General features: G+C 52.4%; 1 protein-coding gene across 2 annotated transcripts in view; it reads left to right on the top strand.

Annotated features, from left to right (window-relative positions):
- Nucleotides 1-21,320, top strand: part of SLC24A4 (solute carrier family 24 member 4) — a gene marked incomplete at its 5' end in the record, with an annotated part of 115,838 nt that overhangs the window by 85,470 nt on the left and 9,048 nt on the right. The window contains 5 exons of one of the 2 annotated variants that reach the window (XM_081099115.1): nt 2,891-2,916; nt 4,715-4,768; nt 6,272-6,357; nt 9,934-10,103; nt 10,886-11,087. In XM_081099115.1, coding sequence (XP_080955241.1) covers nt 2,891-2,916; nt 4,715-4,768; nt 6,272-6,357; nt 9,934-10,103; nt 10,886-11,087 — 538 coding nt within the window. Of the gene's footprint in view, nt 1-2,890; nt 2,917-4,714; nt 4,769-6,271; nt 6,415-9,933; nt 10,104-10,885; nt 11,088-21,320 lie in introns of both variants that reach the window. The other variant, XM_081099114.1, reaches the window with a different exon arrangement.

Genomic DNA, 21,320 nt, shown 5'->3' with positions numbered 1-21,320 from the left:
CCCTGTGACCAGAGAACCCCCAGCACCCAGACACTGCAGTCGCTTTGACCAGTCGCCTTGCCTGTGCCGACTTGTCCCCAGAATCTCGCCCCTGACTGACCCCTCGCATCTGGAGCAAATCCAGGGACCACCTTGAGGGCAAAAAGGCCTCAACAGAGCCAAGCACGTTGCATGGTCCACGCGGTTCCCCTCACGCATCTCCTCCGAGGCCCTGGGACCCTCACGCAGAGCCCGTTTTCTAAGGAGCCGAGTTCCTGAGGTCTCACTCACTGCAGAGCAGAGCAGAGCAGAGAGGCAGCTGGGAGCTGTCGGAGTTGGCAGCGGGGTGGGCGGCCGGGGGTGGGGATGAGGGGGCAGAGGAGATGAAACGGATCCCTGGGGCTTGCTGGTGTGTGTGAGGGTATCCCTGTGTCCCCCCCGCTCCCTCAGGGGCTGAGATCACATCATGGCACATGACTGTGAAGCACATGACACACAGTCAGGCTACTGCCAAAGAGTGTGTCACCCACAGGGAAGCAATTTCAATCCAAACGGAGTTTTCAAGGGCAGGTTGTATTCAAAGAGGGCAGATGGCGTGGTGCGCCCAGTTCTTAGGGCATGCGCCCTAGAGTGACAGTTCCCAACCTTACAAGATCCAGCGCCTACTGTGTGTGACAGTCCTATCCCTTCTGTTAGTGGTCTGTCACTGTGTGCGAAGTTTCCCCCCAAACTCAGTGGCCTAAAGCAACAAGCGCTATTCCTCCCGTTTCTGTGGATTGAATTCTGGAGTGGAGTCTCCTGGCTCAGGCGCCCTCACAGGTGTTGTCAGGGGTATAGTCACCTCAAAGCTCCCTTCCCCCAAACCCGCGTGAGAATCCACTCTCAGAGCCGTGTTGCCCCGGGCAGCCCAGGGCTTTCAGAGTGAGGAAGGGAGGAGCCAGGATGGCAGCCACAGTGTTTGTGACCTGATCCCGGGAGTGACCGCCCATGATCACTGTTTCTTAGGAGCAAGTCCTAGGTCCAGGCCCTGTACACAAGGGGAGCGTGAGGTCAGGTGGTGGGATCCTTGGGGCCACCCGAGAGGCCACCTCTCACACCCCGGAAAATGAGTTGTAGATAAAATAATTTACCTGGACGTAATGAACGAAAACCAGCCGTGGCCGGTGCGGGTCAGTTGCTTGAGCGTTGTCCCGTGCACCAAGAAGTTGCTGGTTCGGTCAACGCACATGCCCGGGTGAGGGTGCAGTCCCCAGTCGGGGTGCATGTGGGAGGTAGGCCACGGGTCAATATAACTCTCTCACGTTGACGTTTCTCTCCCCCTCCTTTCCTCTCTCTCTAAAATCAATACAAATATATATATATTTTTTTAAAAAAACCATAACGCCTAAACTATACAGGACAAGTAAAAGTAATTTATAGCAAAAGAACACATTTTTCAGTGTATAAAGGTTTTGGCAGGATCCTGCTAGAACACCCGATGATGTAATCTGCTGCCCCCCCCCCCCCCACCCATGGACAGCAGCCTGACAACTGTCCGTCCGCTCAGACCTAGGCCCGTGTGCTGGGATGGCCCTTAAATTCCTGAGTGGTGCCGACATCAATGATGTCATTTCCCAAAATTATGAACGACTCCCGATAAAATTCTAAACGAGCCAAGTACAATTTCCCCCCATGGCATGACAGTTACCTCACTAGAAAATTAAATACTTACTTAAACCATGTAAAAAACAACTGTTCTAGGCTCCCGTTTTTTATTTATTTTTGTCATTTACCTAATATTTAGCAGGACGCTTAACACTTGTGCCCAATGTGAGAAAACTCCAATAGAACCGTTTCCCGTGTCCCAGGCCTCTGAAAGCCAGGGGCCCCCCGTGGGGTTGTAAAATCTAAAAATAGCTCCATGAGTGTCCCGAAATTTCCCCAGGTTGAGTGCCACTTTCTCAGAGCCTTGAGTTTGGGGAGCCTCCCGGTGATGCCCCGCTAGCATGACCCTCTCAGAAGCAGCACCCCAAAGCAGCTCCTGTGTATGCCGCCCACATGACGGCCAGGAGCGGGGTGCAGTGGGCCCAGGTTCAGACAGAAGCCCCTGGCCTCTGCTGGCGTACCCTGTGGGAACCTCTGTGTCTCCAGGATCCGATTGGTGGGGGTAGCCCCTCCACCTACCTGTCCCCATTGGGCTCGGCTGGGGTGCTCACAGGCCACTGGTCACTATTTCTCTCCCACATTGATGTCCCTCTCTCTCCCTCTCCCTTCCAGTGATAGATAACTAATAGCATCCTCCTCTGGACCACATGGCAAAGATGCAGGGTGGGGTTGTCGGGCAATGTCAGTGCCCAATTAGGTAACCATGGAGTCCCCCACCCTTGCCCCCTGCCTCCCTTCAAATGGTACAGGTGGGTCTTATGCCCCCAGAAGTTCCCAAGGGTTTACTCTTTATTTTTCAGAAAATAACACCCCTTCTCTCCTGTACATGCAGGCACCATAGGTAGGTAAGTAAATAAGCAGGCAGATAAGTAGGCAGGTAGGATGGATGGATGGATGGATGGATGGATGGATGGATGTCTTCAGTTTTGAAGATTCGTGATTGCAGCAACTCTGTTCTGTTAGTGAGGGCCGGCCCCTGCCAGGTTGGCCCCAGCCGCTACTTGGACCATGACGAAGCGCAGGCCATTTCTCTGAGAGGCCCCTGCTCTGCGGGGCTGCAGGTTGCTGCACCTGCTGACCTGGGTTTCCCCTAAGGCCAGGTCACCTTCTGCAGTCGGGGAGCCCAGAATGGAGAGAGGGGCCCAGCTTCCTGTGGAAACGCAGAGGTGTGGCCACTCTGGGTGCTGACAGGCCTGTGTTTGTTTTTTGCTTTTCTGTTGTTTTTTGAGTAAATATGTCCCCTCCCTTTCTTTCTTTTGCCTTCCAGTTCATATATGATGAAGAAATTGTGTGGTAAGTTTTTAAAGTTCGTTTCTCCTCCTATTTTGTTAGCGTCCTTATTAGGTTCATTGAATCTTCTTCAAAATTATTTTTACAAACAATAAAAGCTGCCCAGGTCAGAAGCATCTCAGGCTTATGAACTTGGTAAAAATAAAAAGGGTATGATTCTAAGTCAGCGGTTCTCAACCTGTGGGTCGCGACCCCTTTGGCGGTCGAATGACCCTTTCACAGGGGTCGCCTAAGACCATCCTGCATATCAGATATTTACATGACGATTCATAACAGTAGCAACATTACAGTTATGAAGTAGCAACGAAAATAATTTTATGGTTGGGTCACAACATGAAGAACTGTATTTAAAGGGCCAGAAGGTTGAGAACCACTGTCTAAGTAATCATGCCTTTATTTGTCCTTTCAAAGTGACAAACATGGTTTCCCTTACTATTCCCATCCTACCAGACACCAAGATACAGGATAAAGCTAAAATGATTCAAACAGTGCGGTATTTTGCACAGGGAGACGCATAGGCCAATATGGAATATGGAACCGAGAACCCAGTCGTAGGCCCGTTTCTGGGCTGGGGGATATGGTAGGTGACATGCGTGACAAGGCAGTGAGTTGGGGAGGGGGTCTCAGCTGCTCCTGGGACCACCAGGAGTCCATGCAGAACGAGATACCATTAGCTCTGTCCCTCACCCCTTATGGAAGGATAAATTCCAGGTGAGCAAAAGTCCTCACTATAAAAAGCAGCATTAAAATAACATAGAATAAAACATAGGGACTCACCTTCATAACCTTGAGGGCGGGAATGATTCCTTAACTAAGCTACATACAGCGCAAACTTTAAAGAAAAGGTTGTTGTTTGCACGCTCTAGAGCGTGACTGTATCTTACATTCGTATAAGCCGTAAAAATGTCTTTTGCATGACAGTCAGAATCTGCATCCTGTGTGTGACTATTTGCGGGGTATCTTCAGGAGGCCTGTTGTGAGGGGCTGCGTGCTGTGGGCCCAGGGAAGCCTGGTGCTGGCCCCCCCCTGACCCCTAACCTGCCCTGTGACCCAGGAACCTCCCCGATCTCCTTTTCCTCACCTGTGGATGGAGTTGGGGGTGGGGGTCAGTTCACCTCCAAGTCCCTTTGGGGCTCTGCTGGTCCTTGGGCTCCTGTCAGACAAGGAATAGCTCCCAAAGCGATGCTAGCCCATGCCGGGCACATATGTCAGATGGACGGACACACTAAAGCTGTGTGGCTCCTCGAAGGCTTGTGGTCAGAGCTACAGAAACCCCACCGTGTCCGGGGTTGGGCACTGCACATGCGAGACAGCGGTATTTGCATGTCTCAGAACGACCCTGCCCTACTGTGCGCCCAGGAGGTCCTATGCCCCCTCTTAAGGCAGCTCTTGGGGCCCCTTTCCGCCTGCACCCACAGCTTCTCTGCTCCGTGGCCAGAATCTCGGGTGATCATGGGGCCTGTTCATGTCAAATCTCGGTGACTCCTGGCGTCTCCCCTCCGAGGTCTTGGGATGTGGTGGCCCTGGCCCTCCTTGTTCTGGTAGCAGGGGGACTCCAGCTGAGCCCTGCAGCCCCCTGGAGTTGAGAGGACCCCACTCTCAGCCTTCTCTCTCTGTCACCCAGACAGCTTTAGTGTGCGGGACAGCCAGGCTGGGGCACACACCTGCATGCCTGGGTCCCGGGTGCTGGGCCAGGCGCTGGGCACGGGGAAGGACACCGGCTTCACCCTCTGCACGGTCTCGCCCAGCCTCCAGCGCGGGCCTTTCTCGCTCTAACTACGGCCTCCTTTCTCTCTTTGAGGTGGGAAGGCCTGGTGCTCATCATCTTGTACGGGTTTTACATTCTGATCATGAAGTAAGTGCCCTTTCTCTTCTCCTGCTGGGCTGTCTGGCGCCTTGATTCATGTCTAGCCTCTGGCCAGCCCCAGTTCTCTGGGGGACACCCCCCTGGGGAGGCCGGAACGGGAGGGAGATGTGCAGACACTGCTTTGGGGTGCTGTCCACACCAGGCCAGGGGAGTCAGGGCTGGTGGGTAGAAGACAAAGATACTCCCAAACAGGTAGCAAACGAGGACCTCTCCCCCACCCCACTCCATGCCCAGGGTGACTTTATTTTTTTGCTATCTATATAAATCTGGTAAGTCAATTCCACTCTTTTCAAAAGAGCTAGGCAGCCTCGCTTCTGCTCTAAGCTTCTCAGGGCCACTGCCTCATGCGACTGCAGGGGGCGCCACTCACAGTGTGGAGGATGCAGACACAGGGTCCGGGATTGTGGCCCCATGCGAGCTGCCCAGGTCAGAAGCATCTCAGAACTCCCTACCAGGAATATTATCCGGCCGTTAAAAAGGAGGGGATTCGGTCAGAGGCTGCACCGAGGGTGGACCTTGCAAACAGGCGGAGTGCAAGGAGCCCGTCACAAAGGGACAGATAGCGTCTGATGCCGTTTGCATGAGGTACTTAGGAGAGTCACACTCATAGAGTCAGAAAGCGAGTTAGTGATTCCTAGGTGCTTGGAGGAGGGGTGATTAGTCACAAATGGGTCAGTGGGCCAGGAGTTCTGTTTGGGGTGCTGAAGAAGTTATAGAAATAGTGGTGACGATTTCCCATTGTAAATGTAACTAATGCCACTGAATTGAGTGCCTCAAAATGGAAAATCATTAAAGTAGCACATTTTATGTTGTATATGATTTTCCCCATTAAAAAAAAAAGAAAGGAAAAGAAAAAACTGCCCATGAGGTGAGCCATATTCAGGTTTTATCTTCTTGTTTATATCTCTGCAGTTGGTTAAAAAAACAGCACTGAGTTTTATGAGGCTGTGAATCAAAATGTTTTATAAAAACGGGTGATGAGCTGTCAGACTGCAGGAGAATTGCCCCTCAAAGATGCCCTCTCTGAGTGCCGTTCAGCGAGGGGGGCCGCCTGGGTGTGGGCCGGGGTGCTGCTGGCAGTGACACGGGGGAGACCCAAAGACTCAGCCGTGGGAGAGCGGACAGGCCTATCACGCCTCCTTCGAGCCGGTCCCCGAGGCTGAGCCGAGCTCCTTTGCTCCGGGCAGGCCTGTGCCCCGCAGGGAGTAGGCATCCGGCATTTCCTTGGGCTGAAGGTTTTTCACTCCCCCAGGAAGCCCCCCCACACACACATGTCAGTGGGAGCAGGGCCGTCAGACTGCCCATTGTTCTCCAGTTCCTGTTAGGAATGCTGTCAATGCGGTTGCAAAGCTTTGGCTCCCCAGGTCCCTCGTGGGACAGTCCAGGGCCACCTGACTATGTGCGCAGGGGTGTGAGGGGCGGGGGGTGCCCAGCCCTCTCCCCTGCCAGGTCTCTCCCGCAGCTCTGACCTCCTCCTGCCTTACCTTCCAGGTACAATGTGAAGATACAGGCCTTCTTCACAATCAAACAAAAGGCCATTGCCAATGGCAACACGGTCAGCAGCGAGCTGGAGGACGGTAATGATTACTGTGGTAGTAGCTCTGATGACCCTTCCATGCCATTGCTGGGGCCAGGTAAGGCTGAGCAGACAGGAGTGGCCATGTCGTGAAACCACTGTCCCTTCCCTTCCTACACACATACCCTCCCTCTAAATCCTCACTCTCTCACCTGTGGTCACAGGACCCTAAGGGAGGGGGGTCCGTGATGGAGATGTTGCTGATTGGCATTTGCTTAACGGAAGAACGTGCCCACAGTCACATGCCTGGGATTTCCCGGGGCCACTGTAGGAAGACCCAAGGCCTGCCTGGCTTGTCCGAGATGCAGGGACTCACACCTCTAGCCCATGTCTAAGGTCAGGGACAGGAAACCGAGGACTTGGGGTGACAGAGCAGGCCGGGTTCTAGAGGACTGTTCTGGAGAGACCTCTGGCCGGTTGCCCAGAGGAACAGCTAGGCCAGGGCAGGCGGGCACAGCGCTGAGCAGGAATTCCCAGACCGTCCCCGAGAGCCTTCCCTGGGGCCCTTCCCAGGGGCTGCAGCCCGGCCTCCAGCTTCTCTTTGGCCCCCTGGTCTGGATGTTCTGGGCTCTGGGGCTGGCCCTTGTCCTCTCTTGTCGGTTTTCTAACTGTCTACTGACCACTTGCTGCTTTAAAAACTTTATCTTAATCCAGCCAGTTACCAGGTGGGGCAGCTGCCAGGAGGGGGCGGGAATTCACTCCCTTCCTCACCCAAGGCCAGTGTTAAGCCTGAGCGGGTTCTTATGGAAAAGCAGGACTTAGGCCATACCCTCGAGTTCCAGCCACGGAGCTGGTGAAGCTCAGAGGCGGGCCTGGCCACCTGAGGGCTCTCTTCCCTTCTGCCCGTGGCCCTGAGCAGGTCAGTCCTCTTTCAGGTGACTCTAATTCAGTGGTGGGACCAGGTGGCCTGGAGGAGCCTGTCTGCCTGCGTCTGGGACGTGGGGCCAAAATCTATACCCCTTGGCCCCTCCGAAGTCTTCCCCCTGGGGTGAGTTAGGCTCCTGCTGGGCACCTCCCGTGGGCACCTCGGGCAAGGGCGCTCTGTCCATCGCCACTCCTGAGGGCCGACTCTCTCCAGCGGAAGGAGGAAGCCTCCTAGGCTGGGGTGCAGGTGTGGCCAAGGCCACAGCCTGGCTGCCAGAGGCCCACCTGTGAGTCAGAGAAAGGCGGCCTGCAGAGCCGGGCTGTGCCCAGGCCTGGTTCTCCGTGCCCTGCCCCAGGGGAGAGCCATTTGCAGGGCAACCCCTCAGCAGGGGAGGAACCCTGAGGCTGCTGTTTTTGGATTTAGCTCCATAGACAGTGGCGGCCAGGTCCCCACACAGTCCCCCAGGACAGGCCAATTCCTGTCCAGGACATAGTGTTCCCGGGGCCTCTGACCCTTCACGGCAGAGAGAGAGATTCCAAGTGGTGAGTCAGCGCAGGCCGGCGGGAAACGCCCGCTTCCTCAGTGCCCGCCTGAGAGCTACCTCCTGCCCGTGTGGCCGACGGAGGAGGCCCATCCCCAGCCCAGGGCCCTGGGTTTTCTCAAACCTGTACAAATTTTTCACGTCGCATTTCATTGCTGCTCAAGAAAGCAGAGCCCAGGCCAGCAAGCGAAGGGCCCCAGGACCGAGGCCGGGAGGCCCTGTGTCCTGCCCCTGCTGGGGTCCAGCCTGTCTCGCTGGTCTCTGGGGGTCCTGCACACAGCCTGCCAGCCAGTGCCACCTTGACCGCTGGCTGGGCTCCCTGTGGGCCTCCCCGGGCTGCCCCGGCCCTGGACTCCGCTTGGGCTTGGAGCAGGGAAGGAAGGGGTGCTATCCGGCCTTGGCTGAACTGCCGGAACCACTGTGCAGCCACCCTGGGTTTGGAAACACCTGGCGGGCAGCACCAGGTCAAGGTACCCAGGGCGTCAGGTGTCGCACTCTATAGGCTCCCTCACTGGGAGCCAGCTGTCCCCCAAGGCGGTGCCTGGGACAGGGCTGGTTCTGCGGTTCTGCCGGCTTCCGCAGGGTCCAGAGCAGGGGGATTGTGGCTTCCCTGCCGCACAGAGGGGCGGTGGGCACACGGGCTCCTACTCCTCAGAGTGGGACGGGGTCATGGGATTCAGCCAGGAGAGGGGCCGTCCCGAAGGCCAGAGGCCCCGAGCATTGAGACCCCCGTGGCAGCAGCCCCTCTACTAACCCTCCCTTCAGTCACCCCCGCACCTGGGCCACCACCGAGAACGCTGCCCCAGACTCTCGGCACCCTCCGCACGCTCCTCGCCTCTGGCAATCCCTGTCGGCCTCTGTCTCCTTACCTCTTCTCTTCTAAATTGTAAGTAATCCGCTCGCACCCAAGCGGTAACACGTGCAGTAAGGACACACTCACCGGCCCAGCGCACGCCCCGCCGGAGGTCAGTGTCCGCTTCCGGCACATGCATGGCCCTCCGGCTCTGTTTCTAACCCACACGCCTCCTGTCTGCTGAGCCTTGCTGCTGTCGGGTGAGGGTGCGTGTCTCGTGTGCATTCGTTCCTGTTTGTGCCATTAACTCTCTCCTGTGGGCTCACCCTGACCACTCCTGCTCACCCCATCACCGGGGAGGACACTCCTGGGGGCCCTGTCAGCGGGGAGCTGGCGACCATGCAGAGGGGCGGGCATATCTGCTTTCACAGCCCCTGGGAGGGGAGCCGCCTGTTCTGTGGTCCTGTCACCAGGGTCCTCGGGGCTCTGGAGTTAGATGTCAAATCCCCCAGGACTCCGGCCCTGAGCGTGTTCAGGGAGGCGGCAGGAAGAGGTGTGAGGCCTGGGGAGATTGGTTCTTCAGCCTCATGAGGAGAGAAGCATAGGGTCAGAGACACCGGCCTCCCGGCTGGAGGGTGACAGGTTCACTAGAGACGCTGGGCTCGGCCAGCAGCCCTCCGTGTGTCCTCAGCAGGCAGGCCGCCCTCCCGGGTCTCAGTGGCCTCTTCCAGGGCCCGCGCTTTGCCCTGGCTGCCTGCCTCAAGGGGAAAAAAGTTAGAAGCATCCTTCTGTGCTGGGTGGAGGTGGTGCCTCAAAGACAGAGCAGGTGGCCTCGTGAGAAGTTCAGAGCCAGTGCTCTCTGGTGCTTTCCAGACTTTTCCATCCCAGGGGTTTCTTGGAGCCTCTGTAATCAGGAGAGAGCAAGGTCCCGTCACAGTCATGGCGGGGGGGGGGGGGGCTGGGGGGGGCTGGGGGGGGGGCTGCCCCTGCCCAGGGAGGCTCAGAGGAGGGACGGGAAAACCCTTGCATTAGCCACATTGGGTCCCAGAAGAGAGGGGGCACATGACCCGATCGGGAGCGATTTTAAGGCAGGCAGGCAGGAGAGGGGGCGTCGATGGCAGGGGCGCTGGAGGTGGAGGGCCTGCCCGGGAGAGGCCTGTAATGGGGGGACCACGGGGCTGTGTCTCATTCTTCAAGTTGGCAGGTGGGTCAGCACCACTGGCCACTTGACTAGTGGGAGGAGCTGAAGGTGCTGGGACTCAGCCCGAGAAAGAAGTCTGCACCGGGAGGGGGGCGGGGCAGGCAGGCAGCTGCCCCAGCACTTAGGGGGTGTCCCCGGGGGACCTCGGCATTAATCATGGCCTTGTGCTCAATACAGTGAAGGAGGAGCCACGGTACAGCAAAAACCCGGTGGTGATGGTGGACGAGGTCATGAGCTCCAGCCCTCCCAAGTTCAGCTTCCCGGAGGCGGGCCTGCGTGTCATGATCACCAATAAGTTTGGGCCCAGGACCCGACTGCGGATGGCCAGCAGGATCATAATCAACGAGGTGAGCCTGCCTCAAAGCACCGTGAGAGCGGGGGGCCTTGGAGGAGGCCCTGGCTTGTGGTGGCACTCCCTAGTGTCAGGCCCCAGCGCGTCCTCGGCCAGGCGGGCATGTAGCGCCATACCTGTGTGAGGAAGGAAGCCCCCGATGTCACCGCAGTAGCAAACGACCGGATCAGGAGTGAGGGTAAGGCAGGCAGCAATCAGACACCACGTCGAGATGTTTTACTAAGTGTTTGTCAAGCACTAGAGTGAAACTAACAGCAGAAAGGCCAGTCTGAAGTAGGGCTTGTTTCTTGAAGATGTTCTTGAGGGAAAGAGAGAGAGAGAGAGAGAGAGAGAGAGAGAGAGAGAGATCTGAATACACAGCTGTTCTGTATGCATAGGACAGCTCTAGAGAGAAACTGAGGCACTGGTGGGCAGCAGCCACCTTGGGGACTTCTTTTTTCCTGTCTTCAGGTGGCTTAGGAGCGTCCATCGGAGGAGCCGGCACAGTCACTGTGCTCAGTGTCATGGGCTGGGCTGTCAGGTTGGCACTGAGGAGAGGAGGCCAGGCCTCTGGCCACACCCGAAAGGCTTGCTAGTATTGGTCCAAAAGGAAGTGAGCGAACTTCAGTGGATTCCAAGGTCCTTGGGTCATTCACAGGCAAACCCATCCAGGGTTGTGTTCTAGAAACCTCCGAGGGCTGTGTGCATGTCGAGGAGCCGTCTAACACGGTCACGTCTTGTTTGTCTTGCCCTCGTCCCCCCCCCCCCACCCCCCCACCCCCGTCCCCGTCCACACAGAGGCAGAGACTGATCAACTCAGCGAACGGTGTGAGCAGAAAGCCACTTCAAAACGGGAGGCAAGAAAACATCACAAACGGGAACATTCCCATGGAAAACCCAGAGGACCCCCCGGGGGAGCAGCAGCCCCAGCCCCCACCCCCGCCGCCCCCGGAGGCAGAGCCGGTGGAGGCTGCCTTCCTGTCCCCGTTCTCCGTGCCCGGTGAGTTCCCGGGTGCGAGGCCCTCGGCCGTGCTGTCCGGGGTTCTGCCAGGACACTCCTGCCCCCAGCTCTGCCATGGGCTTCCTGTTGAACAGAGGCTCTGTGTGGGACCCAGGGCTTCCTGGGGTTTCTGGATGGGAGCCTCCTGGGCCTGCTGGTCACACCTACCCAGGGCTCTTCCTGAAACTCGGGGCCTGGTTCCCAAACCGAAACCAGCCGCCTGGGGTGAGGTCTGGGACTCAGCATTTCCAAGCCCTCTCTGTGTGTCCGGGGACTGGCCAGGTCAGGAACGCTGCTCCCGGCCGGCACCTCCCAGCCTCCTCGCTCCTGAAGGCCACACCCAGAGCGTGACAGGTGTCTCCTCACTCAGGTTGCAGAGGGCCCAGCTCAGGGGTTTGGGCCCCTAAGACCCCTCTGCTGACCAGCGGCTGAGGGGATGGATGTGAATCTTGGCCCTCACCTCACACCCCCGGCACGTCAGCGCACCTGCTGGGACCTGTGTGAGCACAGGGCGTGCGCAGCCAGCTGGTCTGGTGGGCGGATGGTCACACTGTAGTCGGTGGGAGCTTGGTCCCTGGGTCTGGACACTGAGAGAAAAGGGGATGATCTTCTCTACACCCCAGGAACATATATGAGGTTATCCATTTGGACACACGAGCAGGATCCTGGGGCGGGGAGGGGGGCTGCCCCACCTCTTGTATTTTAACTTTCGCATTCATAAGAGGACCACCGCCCTGGGCACCCCACACAGCCCGAGCCATCACCTGGCCAGCACCGTCCTCTCCCAAGTCCACATGCACAGGGACTCTGGGCCGCAGTCACAGAAGGGCTTTCGGTTCCTCGGGGCTGGAGCCCAGGTGCCAGGGAGGGCCAGGCGGGGCTACAGCCACCATCCAGGACTGAGCTGCACTGGCCCCGGTGGGACTGAGGACCTACCATTCTTAGGTTCTGCCCTCCAGCCCCAGGAGGTGGGTGGCAGGTCCCCATTTTACAGACGTGGAGCCTGATGGGGCCTCAGCCACCACCTCCATGGGCCACTTCATCTGAACCCTGGTCCTGAGACTGGTGCAGTCCAGGGCTCTGCAGGGACCCAGAGAAGGGACATGCCCGTGGCAGCTCTGATTCTGTAAAGTGAGGTGGCCACCTGTGAGGCCCACTCGTCTCCGTTTCCTTGAAACCTCGAGTTTGGTGGGTTGGTTGGGTTGGACCCAGGGCCCGCCTCCCCCTCCCCTTGGCCCAGGATTTGGTGCTCCTCCCCAAAGCGGTTATGGGAAATCAGATCTGGTTCCCTAAGGGGACCTTGGGCGGGTTACCTCCTGGGGTGGGTGCTTAGAACGCTGCTATCTTACAAAGGCTGGGACCAGGAGCTCTCAGCGCCTCTGCCTCCCTGAGGTCTTCCGGGGGCCAGGGCTCCTGTTGCCATTGGTCCACCTTTCCCTCAGGCCAGAGGTTCCAGGACATTCCTGGGCCTGGCTCATGATGGGGCTGCGAGTTCCTGCCCAGTGTGTGTCCCTGCGGAAAGCTCCCTTTGTGCCCCTGCGGATGTGTTTCCAGGGGTTGCCCTTGGAAACCAGGAGTCACTTCCTCTTCCTCTTCCCCTCCTGGCCGTGAGAAGCAGGGGTGGGGATAGGACAGACAGTGGTGTGGCTGCTGCTTTGGGTGCACTTCCATTTAGTCCTTGCAGCTGCCTCGTGAGGGAGGCATTATCATTATCCCCATTTTACAGAGGGAAACAGGCTCGGAGGGGCTGTGAGACTTCCCGAGTCACACTGCCATTATGTGGGCAGCCTCTCTCCCACCTGAGCCTCCCGAGCTGTGAATGCCGGCACGGACTGGCCCACGGCGGTCACAGAGGGGGCATTCGAATGGCCTTAGTGGTCACATAGGGGGCGGGCGGATGGCCTTAGATATATATGTACCCCGGACCTACAATATATTCAGCCCACTTCAGGGAGAACCTGGGGTGAATGTGTGTTTTTCAAAAGTTCAGGCCCTTGGAGGTTCTTGAAGAGCAACAGGAGGTAAAACTCACTGAGGGCTTACTGTGGGGCCCAGGAGTCCACTCACTGCGTCCTCATGACGACCACAGTGATGGCGAACCTATGACACGCGTGTCAGAGGTGACACGCGAACTCATTTTTTTGGTTGATTTTTCTTTGTTAAATGGCATTTAAATATATAAAATAAATATCAAAAATATACATCTTTGTGTTACTATGGTTGCAAAGATCAAAAAATTTCTATATGTGACACGGCACCAGAGTGAAGTTAGGGTTTTTCAAAATGCTGACACGCCGAGCTCAAAAGGTTCGCCATCACTGCCCTAGCAGGGGCAGAGCTGGGATTTGCACACTGACATTCTGACCCCCAGCGTGCCAAGGGGACAACACGTCACCAACCAGTGGATGCTCTCGGCTCCTTTCCTTCAGAGCCGAAGTGCTTGCCTCCGTCCTGGCTTGTACACCTTGTGTCTGCGGTGAGTGAGCCCTGTTGAACTGCATTGAATTATGGGCCCTTGGGACCGCACGTGCTCTTGTCAGGCCTTGGATGGCAGCTCTAAATCTTGTCTTCCTTTGTGATAATAAAACTCAGCACAGGAAATCAGAAATTTCCGGAGTTTTAGGGCTTCTTCCTCTCGCCCCACCGCCGTGTTCCTCAGTTCCCCAAAGCACCTGGCTGGGAGGAGGGAGGTCCGTTTCGTGTCTCTAAACCCCGGGAGGGGGTACTGCACAAACGGAGCTCTAGAAAACTCCACGCACCGGGTCTTTCCTCTCAGCCCATCAGCACATCGGGGGGGGGGGGGGGAAACGGGAGAAACCGCAGGTGCTGTGGGCTCATTTCCACGTGAAACGCCACATACAGCTCCTGTCTGCTCCAGGCCCCCGGAGACACCCAGCACTTTATAGTGGAAATGACCTTGTTCTTGCCTCAGTCTCGGGAGCCATCAGAGTAATTGCACGTTTGGTAAATTGGCTCCTAAGTCAAGGTCAGGGTCTCAAAGGCGCGACCTTGTGAATCGGTCACTGAGTCTCGCTGAAGTGCCAGTTTACAGCCCAATTAGAACAGCCGCTGGCTGAGCGTTTTTATTGGTGAATTCATTGAGATATAATTCACCTGCCATAAAGTCATATCTTTAAAGTATACAATTGAGGGGTTTTCACAAAGTTGTGTATTCACGAAGTTGTGCAACCATCACCACAGTCAATTTCAGAACCACAATCATTCCACCCCCAAAAGAAACCCCCTACCCATTAGCAATTATTCCCAATCCCATCTCCTGGCAACCACTAAGCTACTTTAGATTTGTCAATTCTGGACATTTCTTATAAATGGAATAATTCAACATATGGCCTTTCCTGACTGGCTGCTACCTAGCATGATGTTTGAAAGGTTTATCCGTGTTGTAGCATGTATCAGTGCTTCGTTCCTTTGTATGGCTGAATAATATATCTATTCATCAGCTCATGGAAATTTGGGTTCTTTCCACTTTCTGGCTATGAGTGGTTTCTAAAAACAGCTTATAGAGCAGCGGTTCTCAACCTGTGGGTCGCGACCCCTTTGGCGGTCGAACGACCCTTTCACAGGGGTCGCCTAAGACCATCCTGTATATCAGATATTTATATTACAATTCATAACAGTAGCAACATTACAGTTATGAAGTAGCAACAAAAATAATTTTATGGTTGGGTCACAACATGAGGAACTGTATTTAAAGGGCCAGAAGGTTGAGAACCACTGTAATAGAGCATAGTGGAGAAAGAGGCTCAATATATATATATATATTTAAATCTAAATGAAAACAATTTTCCTTTGAGTTCCTTGGGGTTAGCAACAGTCTCTGAAGACTAGGATTAAAGGGGATCTTGGACATTTTTAGACCATTTATATTCCAAAGTGGGAAACTGAGGCCCAAAGTGGGGTGGGGGCTTGCCCAAAGGGCAGTCTCAACTAGACAGAACCAGGTACCTAGGGCCACCTGCCCTGGAATCCACTCCATGGCGCCCCCGCAGCCAGGCCAGAGCAGTGCAGGCTGGGAGGTGGGAGGTGGAGGGCCCAGGACTCCCATGCAGTGGACATGAGCTGGGTCCTGAGGCCTCCTGACCTGCCAACAACAGGAGCCCACACAAGCTGCCTCGAGCTAAAGAGGAACCTTTTTAAAAATACGGTTATAGGGGCGCGTTACGTCCCAAGAGCAGGGAAGCAGTTGGACTCGCTCGGGGCTGACTCGAGGCCTCAGTGGTGTCGAGCCTCTTCCTGGCTCTTCATTTCTCCATCCGTGCCTGTCTCATCTGTTCCTTGGCTGCAGACTGACTGCAAATTCATGTTTGGTCCAGATGGCAGACTGGGGCCTCCACTGGCCCCAGACCGATGCATGACGCTTCCCGCCTCCTAACATCTCCCTGGTATTACATCTGAGGTCCAGAGTCCCGAGAGAGAAAATGCCATCAACCCAGATGTCAGGTGTCCACCCTGGGCATGCAGCTGTGCTGGCCAGCATGGCTCTGGTGGCCCCTGGGAGAGTGGTTCTGAGGGAAGAGGGGCTGAGCACACACACGCCTCTAGCATTATGAGAAGATGAAGGATGTCGCCCATCTCCGATGCAAGAAAATGGAAGTACAGAGGCATAGGTGCGTTACACAGTCATGGGAAGGGCACTGTAATTTCGGCACCGGCGTGGCACTGCCACCATGCCAGAACTGGGGGGCAGGGAGCCACAATGCATCAGAACTGTTGAGTTCAAAAGCTCAGCACCGGAGCTGTGAGCCGGGACCAGGAGGCCCCTGCCATAGCTGTGTCTTGACTCCCATAGCAACACGAACTGGACACTGGGATGCTGGTCAGGTCTCCGGGATTGTCTAGTGCCTGGGCACGGATGCCCTAATTTAACAGGAATGCATCTGAAGCGGCCGAAAGGTAGCCTGGCCCTACCTCAATTCTCCTCTTCAAATCGGGGAATCTACTATGAATCCTGAACTTCCGCTGCAAGGGATTCTGGGAGAGGCCTCTGCAGACACTAGTGAAGGAGGTTGGAATGAGGCTGCTGAAGGCCAGCTCAGCATGTCCTCTTCCATGTTGTCGTGCAGCCTGGAGAAAAGCAATAACATTCTGCTCTCAGTTAGGTCTTAACAGATGACTTACCTTAGAGCAAACCTGGTCAGGGACCCATGTGGCTTCCATCCCATAGTGAGGCAGAGGAGGGTCAGCCCCAGTTTGTAGCTTGGCAGACACATCCTCCATCAAGCATTGCACTCCGCACCTTATGTTCAGTACTTAGGGTCTGACACAGCTCTGCTGAATGGCTGGCGTGGTCCCCACTTCAGGAATGAGGAAGCGGGGGCTCAGGAAGCCACAGACAGGTGAGCAGGTGCCACGGGTAGGGCTGGTACCCAGGCCTACCTGACACCAAAGTGCTGTCCTCTGCCTGCTCGCAATGCTGACCTTGGCAAGAGGGCCCTCGGCTGAGTTGGACGCCCGCTCTGGGATTCAAGGGGCGGCAGGAAGGAAGGGGGAGGGAGGAGGCCAGCTGCTGGGTCTGTGTCGTTTGCAAACCCAGGGACCCAGCAGCTCCACCCTGCCATCGCCAGTTTGCTGAGTGTTTAAGGCAGCGAGCCTGCCAGTGGGATGGAGGAACAGCAAGTGTTCTTGCCTCTTGGTGCAGCCACGTGGGAAACAGTCTGGCAGTTCCTCAAAGAGTTAAACATAGTCACTGCATGACACAGCAGTTCCCCCCCGCCCCCAGTTATCTATCCAAGAGAAATGAAATGCACACACAAAAACTTATACATGAGTGTTCATAGCAGCCAAAAAGTAGAAACAACCCAGATATTCAGCAAGTGATAAATGGATAAACGAAACAGGGTATATCCATAAAGTGGATGATTCTTCATCCATAAAAGGGAAGGCAGGACTGATATATGCTGCAGCATGGGTGCACTTTGCAGACATATGGTATTTGAAAGAAGCCAGACGCAATGGAATGTCCAAAATAGGCAAGTCTATCGACACAGGTAGATTAGTGGTTGCCGGAGTCTGAGTGAGGAGAGGGCATGGGGAAGGAAGCTTAATGGGCATGGGGGTTTTCCTGGAGGGTGATGAAAGTCTTCAGAATTACATAGTGGTGATAATTACACAGCTTTCTAATTTGCTAAAAACCATGTCTGTTTAAGCAGGTAAATTTGATGATATGTTAATTATATTGTTTTTATTTTTTAAAAAATATATTTTATTGATTTTTTTACAGAGAGGAAGGGAGAGGGATAGTTAGAAACATCGATGAGAGAGAAACATCGATCAGCTGCCTCCTGCACACCCCCCACTGGGGAGGTGCCCACAACCAAGGTACATGCCCTTGACCGGAATCGAACCTGGGACCCTTCAGTCTGCAGGCCGATGCTCTGTCCACTGAGCCAAACCGGTTAGGGCTATATTGTTTTTAAATGGAGTTCATCTAGACTGGTGATTCTCAAAAAGTGGTTCTAAGACAATAGCATTACCAGGACCTGGGATCCTATTAGAAATTGCAAATTCTTGCCCCCCCCCCCCCCACCACCCAGTTTCACCTGCCAGATCATTAGATCTGGGGCTCTAACAAGCTCTCCAGGGGTGTTCCGATTTATATTCAGGTTTGAGAACCACTAGTCTGGAGCTGTGCTCTAGATCACTCCTACGTCCAGGGTCCGTGAGTATCTACTTGACAACATCCAGTGACACATACATCCCCACACGCCTTAAGTTAACCACGCCCTTCATTGGACTGTCTAGTTAGTTGACTGTCCAAGTTAATTTGTTTGAAGTTTTTCACAAGCAGCTGCATCTGTTCATAATTTATCCTTCACAATGATTAGTCATCTGTTTTGCTACAGTTCATTTTAAAGATTTTTTTACATAATTAAATTGTCATTTTCCACTTCAAAAGAGAAATCTGAAAGCTTAGTGAAAGAACAAGAGCAGCCCTTTATCTTCTTGCTTATGTTTGCGTGTTTCTCAGAGCCCATGGTAGGAGCATTTCTCAGATGTCTCTGACATTGCACTTGAAGGAATGGATGGGGGGCCGGAGGGGCTCCTGGTGGTGTTGGGGCGATGTCCCTTGGTGTAAACCTTGTTCCATCCCCCCAGTAGCCCCAGACCTTGTAATCATTGAAACCATGAATTAGTTCAGACTCTCTTAATGCTAGAGAAACCCGATTCAGGCAGGTGTAAGCCAGAGAGCTCCCAACTTTCTTCTTCTTTCAAGATGGGTTTGGCTATTCCAGTTCCCTTGCATTTTCATAATAATACTAGAATCAGCTTATCAATTTCTGCAAAAAAAAAAAATCAGCTGGAATTTTAATAGGGGTTACATTGAATCTGTAGATCAGTTAGGGAAATATTTCCACCTTAGCATTAAGTCTTTTGATCCCTGTACAGTATGTCTTTCCATGTATTTAATCTGTCTTGAACTTCCTTCAATGATGTTTGATCATTTTCAGCATAGAAATCATGTACTTCTCTTGTTGCATTGATTCACAAACATTTTTTTCCTCTTTGATGCTATGGTAAATTATCTCCTTCATTTCATTTTTGGATTGTGCATTGCTATTGTATAGAAGTATACCTGAATTTTGTACATGGATCTTGTATCTTGCAACTTGGCTGAACTTCTTTTTAGTTGTAATTATTTTGTGTGTGCATTACTTGAGATTTTCTTTTGTAAGATCATGCCAGCTACAAATAGGGATACTTTCCCTTCTTTCTTTCTCATCTGAATTACTTTTACTTTTTTTTCTTGCCTAGTTTCCTCAGCTAGACCTTCCACACAATGTTGACCTGGCCTTTCAGTCTTTCCTCGTTAAGTGTGATGTTAACTGTGGGTTCATTGTAGATGCCCTTTACCGATTGAGAAAATTATCTTCTATTTCTAGATCATTGAGAATTTCATGATGAAAAGGCGTTAGATTTTGTCAAATGCCTTTTTTTTGCCTCAATGGACATGACTGCAGTTTTGTCCTTTATTCTGTTGCCCTGGTATATATTGGATGGGTTAAAGTTCATATGCTGAATCAAGCTTGTATTCCTGTGATAAGTCCCTCTTCGTCCAGGTGTATAATAATTTTTATTATGTTATTTGACTCAGTTGACCAGAATTTTGTTAAGGATTTTTGCATCTGTAATCATAAGGGAGATTGGTCTTGCAGTGTTCTCTTCTCTTGGTGTCTGCCTTTGATATCAGTGTAACAGTGGCTTCAGAGAGAGCACTTGGAAATGTTCTCTCTCCTTCTATCTTTTGGAAGAATATTTGAAGGATTCATGCTGATTCTCCTTTAAACATTTGGTAGAAATCAACATGAAGCCATCTGGTCCTGGCTTTACTTTAAAGGAAGTTTTTTTTTTTATTACTATGTCAATCTCTTATTATAAATCTACCCAGCTTTTCTATCTTTTTTAGTCAGTTTGGGTAAGTTTCTGTCTTTGTGGAGCTTTGTTTGTTGTACCTACGTTATCTAACTTCTTGGGCACAGTTGTTCATCGTAGTCCTTAGTAATTCGTTTTATTTCTGTGAGGCTCGTGGCGATGACACTCTTTCATTGCTGATTTTAATCATTTGAGTCTTTTCTCTTTTTTTGCTTGGTCCTTTTAGCTAAAGTTTTGTCAATTGTGTTGACCTTTTTAAATCACCAACTTCTAGTTTCATGGATTCTTTCATTTTTTTAATTTCCTTTTTCACTTATTTCCACTTCAATCGTAATTATTTCCTTCTTTCTGTTTTCTTTGGATTCAGTTGCTCTACCGTTTTTGTTTCTTGAGGAAGACATTGGGTCGCTGGTTTAAGATCTTTAATATAGTCATTTGTAGCTATCAAGTTCTAAGTACTACTTTAACTACATCCCGAAGGTTTTGGTATGTGGTGTTTTCATTTTCACTCATCTCAGAGTATTTTCTAATTTCTCTTGTGATTTCTTCTTTGACCCATTGGCTATTAAGGGGTGTGTTATTTAATTTCCACACATTTGTGAATCTTCCAGTTTCTCTTCTGTTACTGATTTCTAATTTCTTTCCATTGTGGAATGATTGTAGAGCATACTAGGCATGATTTAAATCCTTTTAAACTTATTGATGCTTGTTTTATGATGTAACATCATTTAATCTGGAGAGGGTTCCATGTGAATTTGAGATGAATGTGTATTCCTGAAAGTATATATTAATGTTTTCCATCAGATTTGGAAAGTTTTTTTAATATGAGTTCTTCAAATGTTCTTCCTTCCCCTTATTCTCTCTCCTCTCTGCCTGGCACCCTCATTATGCCTGTGTTGTCATGTTTGATGGTGTGTCATAGGTCTCTGAGACACAGTTCATTTCTTTTTATTCTTTTTCTTTCTGTTCCTGAGACAAGATAATCTCATTGACCTACTTCAAGGCTAATGATATTTTTCTTCTTCCTACTCAAATCTACTGTTGGGCCTCTCTCATGAATTTTTCATTTTAGTTATTGTGCTTTTCAACTCCAGAATCTTTTTTTGGCTCTTTTTCATACTCTTTACTTTTGTATTCTGATATTCTATGGTGATAAATTATTCTCATACTTTCCTTTCATTTTTAGGCATTTAAAAAACTTCTTTGTGCATATTTTAAAATGTCTGATTTAAAGTCTTTGTCTAGTAAATCCAATGTCTTGAATTCCTCAGAGATAGTTCTTTATGACTGCTGTTTTTCCTGTGTATGGGCTGTACTTTCTTGTTTCTTTGCATGTCTCCTAAATTGTTGTTCTTATTGTTGTTGGAAACGGGGCATTTAAAATAATATAATTGGACAACTCTAGAAAACATACTCTTCTCCCTTCAAGTCTGCTTATTATTACTATTTATTGTTGTCATTTGTATAGTGACTTTGCTCAAATAATCCTGTAAAGCCTGTATTTTTTGTTGCGTGTGGCCACTGAAATACCTGCTAGGTTAGCCCAGGGTCATCTAATGATTGCGCAGGGATTTCCTTAGGTGTCTGGATCCAGTGAGTCTCCCAGTCGTCTCTGATGGGTTCTGTGTATTTGAGGGCAGATCTTCAACACTCAAGCAGGCCGTTTACAACCCCACCGCGGCCTTTACTTCTTGCTTGCTCAGAGCCTCGACGTTAGGTCGGGGTGAAAGCTCAGAGCACTCTCCAGCTTTTCCTGAGCATTCGAATAATCCTCGGCACAGCCCTACACGTGCTTGTGGGTTTCAGATTCCCAGAAATCTGTAGGAGCTTTGCGAAGCCTCT

Source organism: Myotis nattereri (genome assembly GCF_964212035.1).
Source record: "Myotis nattereri genome assembly, chromosome: 1".
NCBI lineage: Eukaryota > Metazoa > Chordata > Mammalia > Chiroptera > Vespertilionidae > Myotis > Myotis nattereri.
This window is presented reverse-complemented; position numbering and strand designations above follow the sequence as displayed.